Source organism: Elephas maximus, chromosome 4 (assembly GCF_024166365.1).
Source record: "Elephas maximus indicus isolate mEleMax1 chromosome 4, mEleMax1 primary haplotype, whole genome shotgun sequence".
NCBI lineage: Eukaryota > Metazoa > Chordata > Mammalia > Proboscidea > Elephantidae > Elephas > Elephas maximus.
In genome coordinates, this window is record NC_064822.1 from 143,834,025 (window position 1) to 143,854,911 (window position 20,887).

Genomic DNA, 20,887 nt, shown 5'->3' on the forward strand with positions numbered 1-20,887 from the left:
GAGATTATGTATGGTTTGGGGAGATATGTACAGGTGCCAAGTTGACAAGGAGTGCACTGTGATGGTTATGATTGTGTGTCAACTTGGCTGGGCCATGATTATCAGTGTTTTGGCAGTTGTATAATGTTGTGATCACTTCCCTGTTGAAATTTAATATCTGATCACCCCCATGATGGAATCTGCTGAGTGGTAGTGGTGGGAGCGGGGCCTGTGGTGACTCAAGGCCCCCTCAGCCTTCGTCTCTCTGCCCTCTGGTGTCTTGTTCCTTCCTGTTCACCTTGCTGAGGCTTTTGGTTTGTTCTGGATCCAGCAGCTTTCTCTTGTCCTCTGACCTCCAGTTCTTGAGCTAGCAGCATACCTGTCAATCTTAGGATCCATTAATCTTCATAGTCTTCCAGCAAGAGTCCTTCTCCCTGACCTGTCGATTTTGGGTTTGCCAGCCCCTACAGCTACGTGAATCAGGAGAAACCTTTCAGCCTTGCTTGCCAATCTTGGGATTTGTTGACCTTCACAGTCTGTGAGTGGGAGCTCTGTTCTCTGACCTGCCAATCTTGGGTTTGCCAGTTTCTGTGGCTGCATGAATTGGGAGAAGTCTCTATCCTGATCCATGGACTTGGGACATTCCAACCTCTACAATCGCTTGAGTTGTTTCTTTGATATAAATCTCTCTATATACATATTTTGGAAACCCTGGTGGTGTAGTGGTTAAGTGCTACGGCTGCTAATCAAGAGGTCAGCAGTTCAAATCTGCCAGGCGCTCCTTGGAAACTCTATGGGGCAGTTCTACTCTGTCCTATAGGGTAGCTATGAGTCGAAATCAACTCGACGACAGTGGGTTTTTGGGATATACATATTTATACACATTACTGGTTTTGCTTCTCTAGAGAACCCATCCTAAGACAGTGACTTTACCTTGAAATGTCTCTTTAATTTACAAGCTTCTTCTTAAGGTTTGAGTATAGCAAATATTTCTCCAACTGTAGCACTTCAGATAAAATATTTCCATATATACCAAATGCTGCTTTCCTAGGTTTTCCTTTTTAACTCTTTGTTATTCCCTACCTCTGGGTTTTACTTAATAATTTCTGAGTCATCAAATTTGGGCTATGGTGATGGCCTTTCTTCAGAATACAAGCCAGTATTTCCAAAGACAATGGATTGAGCTAGGCTCTTGAAATGCATATTTTGGGATGGGTTGGACTGGGCTAGCAATGCTATTGTCCCTAACTGGGTTTCCAGGATATACCCTATGCTTCTTTCAAGTAGCATAATGGAAAGGATCTTTCAGTAATATCAGTGAATTGCTACTATCTGATGCATTTTTTTATTTCATGTTTGAAAATAAGTTTATCTCTTTACTTTATTCATAGAAAAAACATTTTATATAGTTTATCATGAGAAGTGATAACTGAAAAAAACAATTATGAAGACACAGTGTCATCTCAGCAGTGTGCAGATAGCAAGGCTGTGAGAGTATCCATCTGGTGAGAGAGAGAAAAAAAAGTCCTGACGTCATCTTTGTTGCTTGGCAACTATATTTTTTTTCTCATTTAGAGCAGTCTTCATTAGCATAAAGTAGGTGATTTTTACTGATTATTTGAGAAGCAGAGGCTTATGGTTTGGTCTGTGGAAGGAATGATCTTTTATCAAGTGTAAGACAGGTCTGATTAGGGTTTCCTTTTTGAAAGTAAATAACTTTACAAATTGCTAATCCAGCTAAGAATGAATTCCCCAAGCAAATTGAGTTGATGGATCAGATTGTTTGATCTTTATAGCATAAAGATGCAGCAAGAATTTCACATTTTTTTTTTCAAACATGATTACTATACATGAAGTAGCTCAGAAATGTTTCATTGCTTTTCGGAATCTCTATTTATGTGCATTATCGTGTTGGTGATAATGTTTTGACAAGAGACTAAAAAATTAGGAAATCAGTTAAGAATATAAAGCTGGTTTGGATTTTGAAATTGTGTCTGTTCTAATTCTATTGCTCTTGACAAGGATCACATTTAATCCACTCTAGAAAAGTGAAAATACATCATGTTTTTAATAGACCTTCACAAGAAAGGTAGTTTCTAAATCTTCCCTCCACAAACCGTACTGTCTGGAATTTTTATTACCCCTCTTTGGTGTTGGGTTTTGTAAACTTCTGCGCTGTGGGCCCATTAGCCCTGTATGAGTTTCCAGTTTCTCTTTTACTGTTAGTTCTAAATTGGAAAAGAGCAGGTGACTATTCTCCATGGAAAACCAATGTGGGTATTGAAAAGTGATGCTGAACCTAGTAGACCTGGCTTTAAATCCTGGCTCAGCCACTTACTCTATAGCCACAGGCAAGTCCTTGATCTTATGCTCATGTGTTTCCTTGTATATAAAACGGGCAAAATAATATTGCCTCGCAGGCCTGTAGAAAGCTTGAAATGAAGTGAAATATCTGCAAACAATCCAGCAGATTTCCTGGCCTATAATATACACTAAATAAATATTATTTTCCTTCTCCCTTTCCTAGTACAAGCAACCCTTTAGGTACTTAAAGGTCATTTCAAGCATCCTGGCCTGTAGATAATCCAGATTCAGGAAAACGTAGAAAGTTAGAGCTCAACTTATACCTGAGGAAATGTAATCATAGGGAGGTTAGTTTTCCAAAGTCTACCAGCCAATTATGATTAGAACCATAACTCTCATTGTTCTGCTTTGTCCAAAAGGTGTTTCTTTATCCATCTTATCTCGTGCCTTTATTAATTCTGCATTTCTTATCTAATTCTACAGCAGGTTATTTATGGAGTTTTCCATTTGTGACATCAACAGTTAGAGCCAGTATGCTGGTTGTTACTGGTTGCCATTTAGTCCATTCTGACACTTGGGGACCCCAACCCTGTCTTCTGAGTGCCTCTTGGTGTGTTCGAACTCCCAATCTTTTGGCTAGTAGTAAAGCACTTAAACATTTACACCACTCAGGAACTCATAATGTACTGGTAAAAAGAAACAAAAGCTAAACCCTTTGCCACAGAGTCAATTCCAACACATAGCGACCCTATAGGACAGAGTAGAACTGCCCTATATGGTTCCCGAGGAGTGGGTGGTGGATTCGAACTGCCGAACTTTTGGTTAGCAGCCATAGCTCTTAACCACTGTGTTACCAGGGCTCCGATGTGCTGGTAGGGGAATAGAATGAGTGTCTCACGGCTTGAATTAATGGTCTGCTTTCAGTACAAAAAGTTAGGTTGCTTTGAATTAAGTATTTTAAACTGTAATTGTATCATCTTGTGAACACAGAGATTAAATTGATTCTCCTTCACTGGTGCACATCTCACTGTTTCTGCTTTCTCTCTGCTACCACCATTTAAGTTATTTATAGCTCACTGTATAGATTCCTCAGTGAGAAGATGGTCTCTTTACAAATTGCCTGTATGCCCACCATGATGCTGTGATTAATATGACTCAGCAGCACTAGGCTGCTGGTTTGCTTTATTTCCAGGACTTTAGCTCTCAGCATGGGCCACCAACATCTAAATCCATATTGCTTACATGTAGTGTTTCTAGAGCACGGTGGGGGCAGAATGGCAGGTTGCCAGATGCAGCAGGAGTTCTCATTTACAGAGCTGGACTTTTGAGTTTGCCACCTTTGTTCTTCCCTTAACTCCTACATGCATCTACTCCTCTTCCTGTGTTATCTTTAAATTGTGAGTCAAAACCCTAGGGGTTGTCCTGGACTTTTCCCTCTTGCTCTTTCCCCATATCCACACAATCACCAAGACGCTTGATTCTGAGTATAACTCAAATTCGATCTCATCTTTCTGTACCATTCACGTTTATCACGTCACCAACGTGTAATAGACTTACTGCTTTGGGTTGAGACTCTGCTTAGTTCGGTTGCAACCAAAGAGATTTTTCGAAAATACAATTCTGACAAATCACCTCTGCTAAAATCCCCTGTGTCTCCCCATCGTTCCCGGAATAATAGCCAAATTCCTTAACGTGGCAAGGAAGACACTACGTGATCTGCCTCAGCTCACCTCTCACCTTGTCTCTTATCATGTCTCCTAGACCACCTACCACTGCCAGGCTTTGCTCCGCTCAGTAACTTGACATCCCCTGATCTTCTAACTTCTGAACTTTTCCACAGGCTGCTATTTCTAGTTAGCATGTCTTTCCACCCTTAATACTCCCTTCCTCCAAAAAAAAAAAAAAAATGTGCTTCACAGTGAGTAGAATATATTCAATGAACACCATGAATGAATGACTTTTGGACATTATTCTTGGATTTAGAAAAGATTGTAACAGAATTTCAGCAGTGGCATAATTTTTTTCTCTTTCCTGAGTGCTTTATTTCTCCTGCTCTCTGATTCATTTTGGTATTTCATTCTATGACATTACTATTTAGTTTTTAAGAGCTCTGATCTAATGAATGAGACCTGGAGTCTAAAACCATGTAAGAAGTGTGTATTTACCAGTCAGCAAACATTTCCTGACAACAAAGTGTCAGGGATTGTACTGTGTTTGGAAATGTTGATACAAATGATTCTTATACATACGGGCAGGAAGAAGAACCTGATTTTAAGTGCAGGTGAGGAGAGTGTTTTCATGTAATTGCATGCACAATTGTTTTTCAGAATTGCAGAGATTCTTTTTAAAAAATTTTATACTATTTTTAATGGCAGGTATTCCAGCTGTCTATTGCCGTGTAATACACAAACTACTCCAGAACTCTGAGGCTCAAAACAACATGTATCCCCTGATTTTGTAGATCAAGGATATGGGAAGAGATCAGCCAGAGAATCTTGTGCTCCACGTACTGATGACTGACACAACTCAGACAGTATTCAGTGGTGAATAGCCTAGTCTGGAGGGTCCAAGATGGCTTCACCGTCATACCTGGGAATGGCTGGAAGGCTGGACTCAGCTAGGACTCTTGAATGAAATGCCTGCACATGGCATTCTAGCTCAGTGGGCCGTTTTGCATAGTAGCTCAGGGCTTCCCAATCGAGTGTTCCAAGATTCGTAGGCTTGTATCTGCAAACTGACACAGAATCGTTTCCATTGTTTTCTATCAGTAAAAGCAGTAAAAAAGCATGCCAAAATTCATGGAGAGGGAAATAGCACCCACCTCTTGATGACAGGAGTGCCAAAAAAATTACAGCCTTCTTTAATTCACCACAGTGGGTACCTTTCAAGTTGTGGTTGTAGCCATTTGATCCTTCAGCATAACTTTCCCTTTTGCTTACCATTCAGGAAAACCAAACCAAACAAACAAACTTCATTGACGTGTATCCTGCTAAGATTTGTATTTTTGCAAACGTATATTATTTACAAAATCAAATCATAATATACATTCTGTTTTATACAATTTTTTTTGAGACAATATACTGTGAGCATTATTTCCTCATTAGACAGTGTTCTGTTCAATTTAAGTAGCTTTGTATTACTCTTTATAATGAAATAATTTCTATTTTTAAAGTCTTCTAAGCAGTAATATAAAATTACTGTGATGATTGCTAAATATTTATGAATGCCTACAACTGTTATTGACTATCGAAAGGCATTCAGCTGTGTGGGGTATAACATTGGGAAGCATGGGAATTCCAGGACACTTAATCATGCCCATGAAGAACCTGTACATAGATCAAGAGGCGGTTGTTTGAACAGAACAAGGGGATACTGTATGATTTTTAAAGTCAAGAAAGTTGTGCATCAAGGTTGTACCCTTTTACCATACTTATTCAATCTGTATGCTGAGCAAATAATCTGAAAGGCTGGACTATATGAAGAAAAACGTGGCATTAGGATTGGAGGGAGACTCGACAACAACCTGCAATACGCAGATGACATAACCTTGCTTACTGAAAGTGAAGAGGACTTGGAGCACTGACTGATGAAGTTCAAAGACCACAACCTTCAGTACGGATTACACTTCAACATAAAGAAAGCAAAAATCCTCACAACTGGACCAATAAGCAACATCATGATAAATGGAGAAAAGATGGAAGTTGTCAAGGATTTCATTTTACTTGGATCCACAATCAACACCCATGGAAGCAGCAGTCAAGAAATCAAACAACAAATTGCATTGGGCAAATCTGCTGCAAAAGACCTCTTTAAAGTGTTAAAAAGCAAAGATGTCACTTCAAAGACTAAGATGCACCTGACCCAAACCATGGTGTTTGCAATTACATCATATTCACGTGAAAGCTGGACAATGAATAAGGAAGACCAAACAAGAATTGATGCCTTTGAATTATGGTATTGGTGAAGAATATTGAATATACCATGGACTGCTAGAAGAACAAACTAATCTGTCCTGGAAGAAGTACAGCTACAATGCTTCTTAAAGGCAAGAATGGTGAGACTTCATCTCACATGCTTTGGACATGTTATCAGGAGGGACCAGTTCCTGGAGAAAGACATCATGCTTTGTAAAGTAGAGGGTCAGCAAAAAAGAGGAAGACCCTCAATGAGATGGATTGACACAGTGGCTGCAACAATGGTGTCAGGCATAACAATGATTTTTAGGATGGCGCAGGACCAGGCAGTGTTTCATTCTGTTGTACATAGTGTTGCTGTGAGTTGGAGCTGACTTGATGGCACCTAACAACAACAGCAGCAACAAATATTTTCTTAGTATATATCCCTAAAAGTGGAGTAACCAGGTTAAAGGATATGTACATTTTTTAAGATTTTTATAAGAATTTCCAAATTGCTTCTCAGAAATGTTGTATTGAAATATAGAATAAAAGCGATTACCATTTGTGGGGCGGGGGGCCCTACTCCCATCTGCCACCTAGCTGGGTCCTACTTTTTTTCCCTGTTCTCGTGTGCATTGGCTCCTGATGTTCAGGGAGACACAGGGATCTCTATCATTAACTAAACTATTCTCATATAGCTTCTATCTGCCCATGAATTTCCTCTCACAAATCTCTCTCAAAGCCCAAAGAAAATGAAGCTGGACATAGAACCTATATGATGTTCTAATATTTAAATAAATTATATTCTACATTTATGATCCGTTAACTCCTTTCTTCAAAAGCCCCCATTGGCCTGCAAGACCTTATGATAACTCCGAAGTACTCTTACATGATTTTTCACACTACTTCTCTGACTTCACTTCCTACTAATATTTTTCTCATTCATTCTGCTTCAATCATATGGTTGTCAGCTGCTACTCAAACCCTATAGAAATAAGCCTACCCAAGGGCGTTTGCACTTGAGGTTTCCTCCTCCTAGTTGTGCTCTTCCCACAGATATCTGCATGCGTATGTCTTCACTTCTTTCAGGCCTTTCCTCAATGTCAACTTCTCAAGGCTTTCTCTTCTGGCCACGCAATCTAAAATTGCAACCCTCCCATCGTTTCTCATTCTACCTACTTTTTTTTTCTTAGCATTTATCACTCTTTAATATGTCATATATTTCACTTTTGTATGTTGTTTATGGTCTGTTCCACAGTCAGCCCCTGGCCTTGTTCTGACTGAGGATATTGAGGTTTTCCATCATCTCTTTCCACGAGTATAGTCAATTTGATTCCCATGTTTTTCATCCAGTGAGGTACATGTGTATAGTCACCATTTATGTTGTTGAAAAAGGTATTTGCAATGAAGAAGTTGTTGGTTTTGCAAAATTCTATCATGTGACCTCCTGCATTGTTTCTATCACCAAGACCATGTTTTCCAACTACTGATCCTTCATCTTTGTTTCCAACTTTCTCATTCCAATCACCAGTAATTATCAATGAGTCTTGATTGCATGTTTGATCAATTTCAGACTATTGAACTTGGTAAAAAAAACTTCAATTTCCTCATCTTTGGCCTTAGCAGTTGGTGCATAAATTTGAATAATAGTCATATTAACTGGTCTTTGTGGGCATATGGATATAAGTGACAATGTTGTGCTTTAAGATAGATCTTGAAATGTTCTTTTTGATGATAAATGTGATGACAATCCTCTTCAATTTTTCATTTCTGGCATAGTAGACCATATGATTGTCTGATTCAAAATGGCCAGTACCAGTCCATTTCAGCTCACTAATGCCTAGGATATAGGTCTTTATGTGTTCTGTTTCATTTTTGATGATTTCCAATTTTCCTAGATTCATGATTCATACATCCCATGCTCCAAGTATCAATGGAAGTTTGCAGCTATTTCTTTCAGTTTGAGTTGTGCCTCATCAACAAATGGAGGTCTCAAAATCATTAGTCCCTGCTTTGAAGAGACAGATCTTTCCCAGGAGTATTTTGAGTGCCTTCCAACCTGAGGGGCTCATCCTCTTATACTATATCAGAGAATGTCCCACTATTATTCATGAGATTTGCACTGGCCAATTTTTTCAGAAGTAGACCCCCAGATCCTTCTTCTTAGTGTGTCTTGGTCTGAACCTCTGCTGAAATCTGTCCACCCTGGGTGACCTTACTGAATCTGAAATACTTGTGGCATAGTTTCCAGCACCATAGCAATACAGAAGCCACCCTCTTAAAACAAACTGACAGACACATGATCTGACTATGAACTGACCACCCATTGATGACCATAAATTGGTCATACGCAAGCTCAAATTGAAGCTGAAGAAAATTAGAACAAGTCATCGACAGCCAAAATATGAGCTTGAGTATATCCCACCCAAATTTAGAGAACATCCCGAGAATAGATTTGAAGCATTGAACATTAATGACTGAAGACCAGACAAATTGTGGGATGACATCAAGGACATTATACATGAAGAAAGCAAAAGATCATTAAAAAGACAAGAAAGAAAGAAAATGCCAAAATGGATGTCAGAAGAGACTCAAACTTGCTCTTAAACAGACTAGCTAAAGCGAATGGAAAAAATGTTGAAGTAAAATAGCTAAACAGAAGATTAAAGAACAGCTCAAGAAAATAAAGTATTGTAATGAAATTTGCAAATCTGTAGTAAGAAAATCAAAAGGGAAGAACACGCTTGGCATTTCTCAAGCTGAAAGAACTGAAGAAAAATTAAAGCCTCGAGTTGCAATATGGAAGAACTCTATGGGCAAAATATTAAACAATGCAGGAAGTATCAAAAGAAGATGTAAGGAATACGTGGAGTCACTGTACCAGAAAGAATTGTTCAACATTCAACCATTTTAGGAGGTAGTATAGGATCAAGAACCAATGGTATTGTAGGAATAAGTCCAAGCTGTGTTGAAGACATTAGCAAAAAACAAGGCTCCCAGAATTGATGGAATACCAATTAAAATCTTTCAACAAACAGATGCAGCACTGGAGGTGCTTACTCATCTATGCCAAGAAATTATGAAGACAGCTCCCTGGCCTAGCAACTGGAAGAGATCCATATTTGTACCCATTCCAAAGAAAGATGATCAAACAGAATGTGGAAATTATCAACATAGTGATATATTAATATTACATGTAATTAAAATTTTGTTCAGGAAAATTTAAAAATGGCTGCAGCAGCATATCCTCAGGAAACTGCCAGAAATTCAAGCTGGATTCTGAACAGGAAGTGGTACAAGGGATATCATTGCTGATGTCAGATAGATTTTGGCTAAAAGCAGAGAACACCAGAAATATATTTACTTGTGTTTTATTGATTTTGCAAAGGCATTTGAGTGTGTGAATCATAACATATTATGAATAACATTGTGAAGAGTGGGAATTCCAGAATACTTTATTGTGCTCATGAGGAACCTGTATATAGACTAAGAGGCAGTTGTTTGAACAGAGCAAGGGGATACTGCATGGTTTAAAGTCAGGAAAGATAAAGTCAGGGTTGTATCATTTCACTATACTTATTCAATCTGTATGCTGAGCAAATAATCTGAGAAGCTGGACTATATGAAGAAGAATGTGGCATTAGGATTGAAGGAAGTCTCATTAACATCTTGCAATATTCAGATGACACAGCCTTGGTTGCTGAAAACAAAGAGATTTTGAAACACTTACTGATGAAGATCAGAGACTGTGGCCTTCGGTGTGGATTACACCTCAATATAAAGAAAACAAAAATCCTCATAACTAGGGCAAAAGGCAACATCATGATAAATGGAGAAAAGGTTGGAGTTGTCAAGGATTTCATTTTACTTGTATCCACAATCAATGCCCATAGAAGCAGCGGTCAGGAAATCAAAGGATGCATTGCATTGGGCAAATCTGCTGCAAAAGACCTCTTTCAAGTGTTAAAATGTAAAGATGTCACTTTGAGGACTATGGTGTGCCTGACCCAACCATGGCATTTTTAGTTTCCTCATATGCATGTGAAAGTTGGACCATGAATAAGGAAGACTGAAGAAGATTTGACACATTTGAATTGTGTTGGGGAAGAATACTGAATATATCATGGCCTGCCAGAAGAATGACCAAGTCTGTCTTGGAAGAAGTACAGCCAGAATGCTCCTTGGAAACAAGAATGGCAAGACTTTGTCTCATTTAATTTTTACATGTTATAAGGAAGAACCAGTCCTTGGAGAAGGACATCATGCTTAGTAAGGTAGAAAGAGGGTCTGCAAAAAAAAGGAAGATTCTCAATGAGATGCATTGACACAGTAGCTACAACAATGGGCTCAAACACAGCAATAATCATGAAGATGGCACAAGACCAGGCAGTGTTTCGTTTTGTTGTACACAATGTCTCTGAGTCAGAACTGACTTGATGTCATCTAACAACAGCATGTGGTTTATTGACTGTCTCCCCTAGTTTTTTTCCCCTACTAGCATTGCTACATCTCCAGTTCTAACACCAGAATTTAGCACATAATAGCTGCTCAATAAATATTTGCTAATAAGTGATTTCTATCACTGGCACTTCCATTTGCAGTTATGAGAGACTGGGCTGACTGTCACAAGGATTTTCCTTCCTGCATAGAGACACAGCCTGGGTGATTTCTATTCCCTTCTTATATTCTGTTTTCTTCATGAGAACCTCAGAAGTGGTAGATTTACCTGTTCCTTCTTCTCCTTCTTTGAAGGAGCTATACGAGCTAGGACAAATTGTTTACATCTTCTTGGTCTTGGTATTTTTTATCTGTAAAAAGAATGTTCTCTTTTCACCCTGTAGTGTTGTGTTTTGAAATACAGTAATATAAAGAAAAAGCACTTAACACAGTATATAGCATAATTCATATTAGAAAATAATTCATGTAATAGTTCTCTTACCTTTTTTGTCCTTCAGAGTTAGGAACTTTAAGGAAAATTCATTTAGGTGACAACCCAATGATCCAATGAAGTGTAGTGAGGCAGTAAGGACACTATGAAATTTGTCCTAAGGTGGGGAGAGGGAAAAAAAAAAATGAAGTCTCTAGTTTCTAATTCGGTATAAATATAAATATAAACATACCAGAGTAGCTTATTCTCCACACCATTCACCTCCCTGCCACCTTCTTCCTGGTTGCCCCTTATCCAGAGAAATTATGCTGGTCAATTCCTGAGCATCTCATGTTTCTAAGGGTGGGTAACTTTGTAAAGATTTCACCAAATGAAGTGTTCGATTCCCTTCGTCAAAGAGAGTGTTCTGGCTTTTTTTTTTTTTTTTTTTTTAATGTAGCTATTTCCCAGCCACAATATGACATCTGGATTTCCTGCCTCCCTAGATCACTGTTAGCCAATTAATTATAGTCTGGCTAGCAAATGGATCAGTCCTTGGGTCCCAGCATGTTCAGAGGTATAGTGAAAGAAAACCAAATTTTCTATAAAGAGCTATTATGGTTTTTCCCAGCCCACCCTTATCCTAACTTGTGTTCCAGATTTTGCTTGGTATACTAGGAACTACAACTTTATCTAATTTTACCCTCTGGGTGTCACTAGCAATAGTTTTTTTCTAGTCCCCTAAATGAATATCAAAATAAGGTCCACAGTATAAATATATTATCTACTTCGAGTTGCCTAAATGGCCACGATATTTTTATGCAAATAACATGTGCCTTCTACCTTTGTTTGCCAACTGCTACCTACCCCCTCCTTGGAAACTCTGTGGGGCAGTTCTACTCTGTCCTATAGGGTTGCTATGAGTCGGAATCGACTCGATGGCACTGGATTTGGTTTTTTGGTTTACCTACCCCCTCGAGGTATTTTCGTAAGTGTGCTATGCTGAGTTTTTTTTTTTTTTTTTCTTTATATGTTGCTGAGGGGGAAAAAAAAATTGCCATGGCACACTTATGAAAATACCTTACGGGGAGTGGGAGCATTTGGCAAACAAATGTAGAAGGTGCAAGTTATTTTCGTAAAAATACAGTAATCTTTTTTAAAGTCCTTTAAATCAATCAAATTAATCATATAGACAAATATGCTTCTCATAATTGCATTATAATCATAAAATATAACATTTGAAGGATAAAAGATTGGAAATACATAATCACTATACGAAGATGCTTAGGAGCCTCAAGAAATATAAATGTCAGTTTCCTTATGCAGTAAATATTTACAATGCTTTGGTAATTCTTTCTTGTGTCTTTATTTAATACTAGATTTTACTCTCACTGCCTCTTCCCATACTCCCCTTCTCCCAATGGCATAGGAAGAACAGATGCTGACATTGTTTGTAAGAATCCACAGTGAGGAGACGATGCAGGATACAGTTATAGTTTTGTTGTTGTTTGCTTTTGTTTTAGCTTTAGGAGGCAGGTGATCATTGTTAGGTGCTAGAACCATCTGTTGACAGTTTTCCAAAGCCTTACTTAGCATATTAGAGCTTGAACAGTTGATTGCAGTGCTCCTATTGATAAACTAAGCTTGAACAGGTATACTCTTAAAATAACAGATTTACTTTAACAGCTATTTCCCACCAAGTCAGGAGGAACAGAAGCATCTTGAAGGGGTTATCTTAACGTGTACTAGCAACCTCTGTTTCTGTTATCACCATTTTTTCCTTCCGTGTACCTTTCTCTAAGCATATCATTCTACAGGGTTGCTCTCTGTCATCACCTCTGCTCTGTTACTTGCATTGTGTTTGTGTGTGCACGCATGTGTGTGCGTGTGTGCACGCATGTGTGTGCATGTGTGCGCATGTGTGTGCATGTGCACATGTGTGTACTTGTGCATGTGTTTGGGTGCACATGCAAGGGGTAGGCAGGAGTATTGCATGGCTTTATGGAATGCCATTTCATAAAATACTTTCCCATTATTTGGTCATGACATGAAAATATTTGAGAACTCTTGGTTAAGCGTCAGAAATATCTGCTCTGATTACTTGCTGATTATCCTCAGCGGTGACCATCTGGCTTAGCTTCTTAAGCTCTGGACTGTGACTTAGGAACTGTGTTTTAATGGCCATGAGTCCATCTTCTGTTATTGTTGCCAGCTGAGCCACCATCCATAAAATGCAAATAATAAACTGAACTACTGTGGAAGGTAAAGAACAGTAATGAGTTCTGCCTATCATTCTAAAGCAATATCAATATATGATAAATTATGGTAGAGATCACAGTGGATGGAATGCATTCTGAGTACTTAAGAAGATATATATGTTTTTAGTTTTTTAGATTACTTTGAATCTCATTAGTTTGGCGATTAATCCCTTGGGTGTATGTATGGGTATGTTTGTGTTAATAACATTAGGCAAAAAAAAAACAAAAACCAAACTCAGTGCCATTGTGTGGATTCCGACTCATAGGTACCCTACAGGACGGAATAGAACTGCCCCATCGGGTTTCCAAGGCTGTAATCTTACAGAAGCACTGCCACGCCTTTCTCCCATGAAGTGGCTGGTGGGTTTAAGCCACCGACCTTTCAGTCACCATTCACTAAAATCAAGAAAACGAAAGTAACATTTCTAGTAATCAATGGAAGCTAATTGTGGATAAGTTTATGGTTAAACATATTTGGGTCACTGATTCCAGCAAAGAAACTACAAATAATAGAAACTTTTTTTCACAGGGATGTTATTTGCAATGAGAAACAAAATACCTGTAGGCAAGTCCAGAGAAAACATCTTTTGTAGTGATCGGGCTTTATTGTGTGTTGTAAATGCCTTGCGGTCATGTAATTCCCCTTTCTTCAAGCCTACTTGTCTACAGCTGAGAACAATGGAGTGGCCTTTCTTTTCTTTAGGAGAAACACTTCTACACAAATTATTCTGAACAGGTATCTTTAAATTAAAATATATATATATTATATATATATATATAATAAAGTGTAATTTACCAAATTGTTACTTCTAAATAATATTTTTCCACTATTCATCTATGTTTAATGTTAATTAAATTCTGTAACAAACTGGGGGGTGGGGCGGGGATGTACTGAAGAAATCATTATGACTCCAAGTCGCAACATTAAATAATAAATAATATTTCTTTCCCCAGAGACTGGATCCCCAATCACAGCTTCATGCATTGGATTAGGTAATTCTAAAACACCTCCACCAGGGCAAGCAGGAAAAAGTGTTCCAGGATACAATGGTAAGAAATGGCCTTGGTTATTTGAAATACGTAATGTTAATGTATTTGATAATTTCCTGTGTCTGGTGCCTATCATACCACTTGGAATATAAGTGGAGGTGCTTAACAGGAATTTGATTGAATAAAAATAAATATTAAAAATAAGTGCATTGAACTTTGCTATTAGTCAATTTGAACAAAAGTAAGGTTGTGGACCTCCAGGGAGATGTTTCAAAAAGCTGTCATAACAGTGGAAATATAATTTATAAGGCGAGTTTAGAATATAAAAAAGAATATAGGGTGTGAAATTAATACATAAGGAACACCTACCTACTGGGTGCTGAGTGCTTTACAAATATCATTTCAGGAAAAGATGAAGTGTGTTTAATTCAGAGCTATTACTAACATTTTAGAGAGTGGTGTAGTGATTAAAGCACTCAACTTCTAACCAAAAGGTCTGCATTTCAAATCCACCATCTGCTCTGCAGGAGAAAGATGTGGCAGTCTTCTTCCACAAAAGATTTAAAGCCTTCAAAACCCTATAGGGCAGTTCTACCCTGCCCTGAACGAAAGAACGGTCGCTTTGAATCAGAATGGCCTCAGGGTCAGGAGGTTTGGTTTGGGTTTGGTTTTAAGTAACTTTCTTAAGGTAGGAAACCCTGGTGGTGTGGTGGTTAAGTGCTACGGCTGTTAACCAAAGGGTTGGAAATTCAAATCCACCAGGCGCTCCTTGGAAGCTCTATGGGGCAGTTCTACTCTGTTTTTTTTTTCTTAAGGTAACACAGCTGGTTAGGTCTGGAGGGCAGTGCAAATCATTGTGTTTTGTTCGCTCATTTCCACTACAAAAGCTGTATTTTTTTTCCATTACATATACTACCTTTTAATTTAGGAGCGATGATAAGGCCTTTGAGACTTGTTGGCAAAAAATTAAGAGTAAGGGTTCTGAAAAGAAAAGTCATTTCATTTATGCTGGCTGTATATGACAAAGAGATATAAAATAGCCTTTCAATATTTATTTTTACATTTATGCTAGTATGTGTAACAGTTAAATAATTTCTCTTGGACTCTACTCAGTATATAAACTTATACAAATCATCTAACTTACCAAATACATATTTCTAAATAGGAATAATAATTCTATATTCTTTTTAGGGCTGGAACCCCTGGTGGCATAGTGGTTAAGTGCTACAGCTGCTAACCAAAGGGTCGGCAGTTCGAATCCACCAGGCACTCCTTGGAAACTCTATGGGGCAGTTCTACTCCGTCCTATAAGGTCGCTATTGAGTCGGAATCGACTTGAGGGCACTGGGTTACTGGGCTTTTTTAGGACTGTTATGCACTGGGTGGGCTGTTGTGATGTAACACAAGGAAGCATTAACATAATGCCTGCCAGGAGAAAGAGTGACCTAAATGTTACCTGGTGTTGCTACTGATATTTCAGAGAAACCAAAGGGACTAACTTGATTTAGACTCATACGTTCATCTTACAGACAAGAAAATGAGGCACAGAGGTTACGATATTTGCATAAGGTCACACAATTTAGCCTAGTAGATTTATTATGGAAACTCACCTTTGGGGGACAGAATGTAATTCCTAACAAAGATTTTGATTTTCACGTAAATTATCAAATTTAGAGATTTCTCTTTTGCATCTCTTAAAAAAAAAAATTCCTTCTGGGACAATGATTAAGAAAACATAGGTGTTTAGTTTAGCCTAGCAAGTATATTTATACAGAGACACTTTTTTTTTTTTTTAAGGACAGAAATAGGTATTCTGTGAAGCCTGTGACTTCTCTGCCATGGTCATGGATAGGTGAACCCAGCTTTTGTGAAATTCTTTGTTTGAACAGCTCTGTCATCCCTGCTGATTTTACCGGCAAAATTGCTTTTGTGTTGAGACATTTTAGGGCTAATTGTAGGAAATGTTAAGCACATTTCCTTTTAGTAGTTCAGTAACATTTTTATATCGTTATAAGAAAGAGTTACACTTTGATTCGTCATGGCACTTCAGTACAGAAGTGTCTCATTGTCTGAAAGCCATTGGCTTACAGACAGCACAGATAAAATATTAGCACTAAACTATAACTACGGGAGCAGTGGCTTTATGATTTGTGTTTTTTATATGTTTTGTGGTAATTCAGAGATTCAAAACCATAATTTATTATCAATTTATAAGGAATAGCTGTAAGCTTTGGGGGAAAAAAAAAAGAAAAACCTCTTTGTATGAAAAAAACATTAAACATGATATAATATTAATTTACATTCATTGGGTATCTTTTATAGGCTTGCCACTTTATATACTTTCTTTTCCCAAGTAATTCTTATACCAGCACTGTGAAAAAAGAATTATTCCTATTTTGTAGACAGGGAAGCTGAAAAGGTACTAGAAAATGCTTAGTGGCACATAGCTGGTAAGTTGGCCACTGTACCCGGATCTGGGGAAACAAAGATAAATTAAGCATGGCTTCCACCTTTAAGGAACTCAGTGAGAGAAGATTCCTACATAGCTAATAATTGTCAAAATAGAGTTTTTAAAAAAATAATTTATTTTCTTTTTCATTGCTGTTGCTGTTGAGAATATACACAGTAAAACATACAACAAGTCAACAGTTTGTACAGGTACAGTTCAGTGACATCGCTTATTGCGTTCTTCAAGTTGTGCAGCCATTCTCACCCTCCTTTTCTGAGTTGTTCCTCCACCGTTAACATAAAATCACTGCCCCCTAAGGTTCCTATCTAATTTTTGAAGTTGTTGTAGTCAATTTGATCCCATATAGACCCAAAAACCCACTGCCATCGAGTTGCTTCCAACTCTTAGCGACCCTATAGGACAGAGTAGAACTGCCCCACAGAGTTTCCAAGGAGCACCTGGCAGATTCCAACTGCCGACCCTTTGGTTAGCAGCCATAGCACTTAACCACTACACCACCAGGGTTTCCATATAGACAGATCTCAAAATAGAGTTTTAAAACAAAGATCTCTGGAAATACAAAGAAGGGCACAAAACAATTGTTTTCTGGGGGAGGGTATTCTTGTCTTCTTTTCTCATAGCTTTTTACAGTAGAATTATCTGAATGGATGAAGTCATATGAAGGATCAATTAGCGCTTAGAAGACAATTTACCGTCATATTCAGTATGCACTAAGAGTATCGAACATAGAGAAAAGCCTTGATCTCCTAAATAAAGTGTTTCAGGATTTTCTCTGTGTAGCATAGAAAACATTGGGATCATATCTGGGTAGATTAAATTGAACTTTCAGAGCCATAAGTGAGGATTAAGGCTTAAATCCAAATAAGTGGTTTTCTAGGCTTTTCAATGCTTCATTGTTAGTGCTTGCAAAATTGTTGCAGGTATATTTTAAAGCTTTGTTTGTTTCCTTTCCTTTTGAAAAGTTGGCATTTTTAAAAAAATGTCCTTAACAGAATAGAATGGAACCTTTACGTGGACATAAGCATAGACCTTGAATTACCACCATGTTTGAAATAAGAAATTTTGATTTAAGAGAGCTTCTGAAATAAATTTCTTATCTTTTAGGAATCCAAAGTGTGTAGGTACTTTTTATGTTTTGTAAAAGATTTTGGATTGTTCATATTGTATGTTCATGTCTCACAGGAATTCAACAAGCCTTGTTAAAGTGAGATTTTTTTGAAGGTTGACTTAGAAAATATGAAAATACCTTTAAGCTTTAAATTATGCATTTTATTTATTTATTTATTTAACTTTACAGTTATGATTTTGGACGACAACATGCAAAAACTGAAGGCTCGGTACTTAGGAAATATTGTGGTAAAGTAAGCAAAACCTGTACTACTACTATTTAAAGGGCAAATATTGGCATGTCATGCTAAAAAAAATTATAGTCATAATACTATTGAAGAGGTTGCATGATAAGCTCCTCTATTATTTGTCAATCCTGCCATCTCTACTATAATTTAAACACAGACATCATATAAAGTAGCACATATTTTAGGGAACAATTTTAAAAAGATAAACCTTGCATCTCTGTAAGTAATGTATAGATGATAAGAGTAACTTTTACATCTATGTATTATTTGCATAATTTTATGGTATATATGACTTTCCACTTTTTGCCAAGCATTTTACATTGTTGAAATAATACTGTTGATTCAATTTCATGTATTGCTGCTTTCCCTTAACTGTGTCTCATGAGCATTCTTAAGCATTGTTCTCCTTAAAAATACTTTATCCCCATTACAGGCCTGTTAGTTTTTTTGTTTTTTAATGATTATAAATAACGCTGTAGGGAACATCTTTTTGCATTGTCCTTTTCACCTTTTTGGATAATTGCTTTAGCATCAAATATATATCTAGAAGGACTATTAATAGGTCAAAAAGTAGCAGAATATAAATTCCCTGACTCACCAAACACCAGATGCATTATCAGCTTTCATTATTGCTAGTTTGATTTTTAAAAAGTGCTAAAATTTAAAGTGAAAATATTTCAATTTACTTTGATTAAATCCATATTTTAAAATTGTTGATCTGGGAGAAGGAGAAATATAAGTTTATTAAGTTGGGAGATCCACAGTATGTAACATTTTAATAATAGTAAGTGGATCTGATTAACATGATAATGGTCTTTACTGACATAATTTAAGTAGTAGACTTTTTTAGAGTAATTTGCTATAAATAAATAATATTATATGACAGGTCTTAGAAAAGATTTGTTTTCCTATTTATTACAATTAGAAGTTAAAAGAACTGTTATTATCTTCCATTCTCTGATTGGTATAAGATTGCCTCAGGTTACCAAAACATTTAAAAATCTTTGAAAGCTAAATGAGAAACAGTAGCCAAAAAGTAAAGTAATTCATTTCTTTAGGTAGTAATACAGTGACTTTACCAAAAGGTAAAGATACACAGTCTGATACAATTCTCATATTCTTATGTTATCAGTAATCATGAAAAGCAATAGATTACTTTTAAAAATTTTTCAATTTAAGATAAAATGTCCAACAAGATGGAAGCATTAAGTATTGAATAAACCATTTGTCTTTATGTTTCTCTGAATCAGAATTCATATTAACACAGAGCTGTTTAAAATTTGATCTGTTGAGGCAAAAACAAGGGGTAGGACTTCCTAAAGAAATTGATAATATGGACAAGGTTGTGTGTGGATGTTTACTTTGCATAGGTATGCACATGCTGTTTGAGAGCTTTTAAAACTGCTCTAGCAGCATATATTTTTATATATCCCCTTGACTATAAGTAAGTCACATATTTTATAAAGTAACTTTTGCAAGACCTCAATAATAGCATTTGAGCCAGCCTGATTTTAAGCCCTTCACTTTAATTATCGGTAGCTTCACCCCACATTCATTTGAAGATAATCAAATATAGCACTATTGCACATAAACTATAATTTCTTCTTGTTGCCATTAGTGTTATTAAGATACATGAAAGTAACACAACTGTTGCTTTAAAGAATTCTGTAATTTAGTTTGTTACCAATTCAGGATAATTTTCTTCCCTCTGTATTCTTAAATGGAAACTCTGGTGGCATAGTGGTTAAGTGCTACAGCTGCTAACCAAAAAGGTCAGCAGTTTGAATGTACCAGGTGCTCCTTGGAAACTCTATGGGGCAGTTATGTTCTGTTCTATATGGTCACTGTGCGTCGAAATTGACTCAGCGGCAACGGGGTTGGTTTGGGTTTCTGTATTCCTAAATAGGCAGTTTTACTGTAAAGATCCTGGATTCTGAGATCGTATTATGTATCACTTAGAGATGCAATACAATATAACATGTGGGACGCTGATTCTGCCTTTAGGTTAGCAGTGAAACTGTATATTTTAGAATATTATAAATGCTGTTTTAGAAAATTAAGGCAGAAATACAATTTATCAACTAGGCCTCTCTTTTCTTAATGGCACTGTTTTTGAAATCTTTCTGGAACTTATTTTTATCTGTAAAAGCAAGTATTTCCTATGTCCATATCCCTTTAAAACACACATCCCCAGTAACCATTCCATGCTAACTCATCAATCTGAAAATTATTCACTGACCCCAGTGGCTTCCTGCAGGCTGTTTTTATGTTTAACTTCTATCAGTAAAACTTGTTTATGTTGGTCCATAACTGTTCAGCTGTTCTGAGTGCCTTGAGGAGATACATCCTTCACTTAAAATGGAAAAATGCCAAGGAGTGCTCTTTAGAAGGACATAATAAATATTTTAATTGAACTAAGGAGATGGAGAAAACAGACATTGACTTAATACAAAAAAATTTACTGTAGTTAAAAAATAAAAGTATGTAATTTGAGAGATATTCATTCTTTCCATGTAGGTCACATTCTAAAGAAAGACTATGATCTGAAAGCAAGTCTGTTCCAGGGACCATCTGGATGGGTCCCCAGAACCATTTGGTGGCTTGTAGAAGGTGTTTTATTAGGCACACAGGCTCAGAGTCTACAACTTATCTGGGACTGAAACATTTTTAAATGTATTGACCTTGCCAATATAAGAAATTTAGGATCAAAATGAATACATATTTAAATAAATATCTCTAATATTTAGCATAACAACGTCATGATCAAA

The 20,887-nt window shown here is 37.0% G+C and overlaps 1 protein-coding gene across 3 annotated transcripts in view; it reads left to right on the top strand.

Annotated features, from left to right (window-relative positions):
* Positions 1–20,887, top strand: part of ACSS3 (acyl-CoA synthetase short chain family member 3) — a 175,969-nt gene that overhangs the window by 126,154 nt on the left and 28,928 nt on the right. For all 3 annotated transcript variants that reach the window (XM_049883956.1, XM_049883957.1, XM_049883958.1), the window contains 2 exons: positions 14,259–14,354; positions 18,062–18,125. In XM_049883956.1, coding sequence (XP_049739913.1) covers positions 14,259–14,354; positions 18,062–18,125 — 160 coding nt within the window. The remainder of the gene's footprint in view (positions 1–14,258; positions 14,355–18,061; positions 18,126–20,887) is intronic.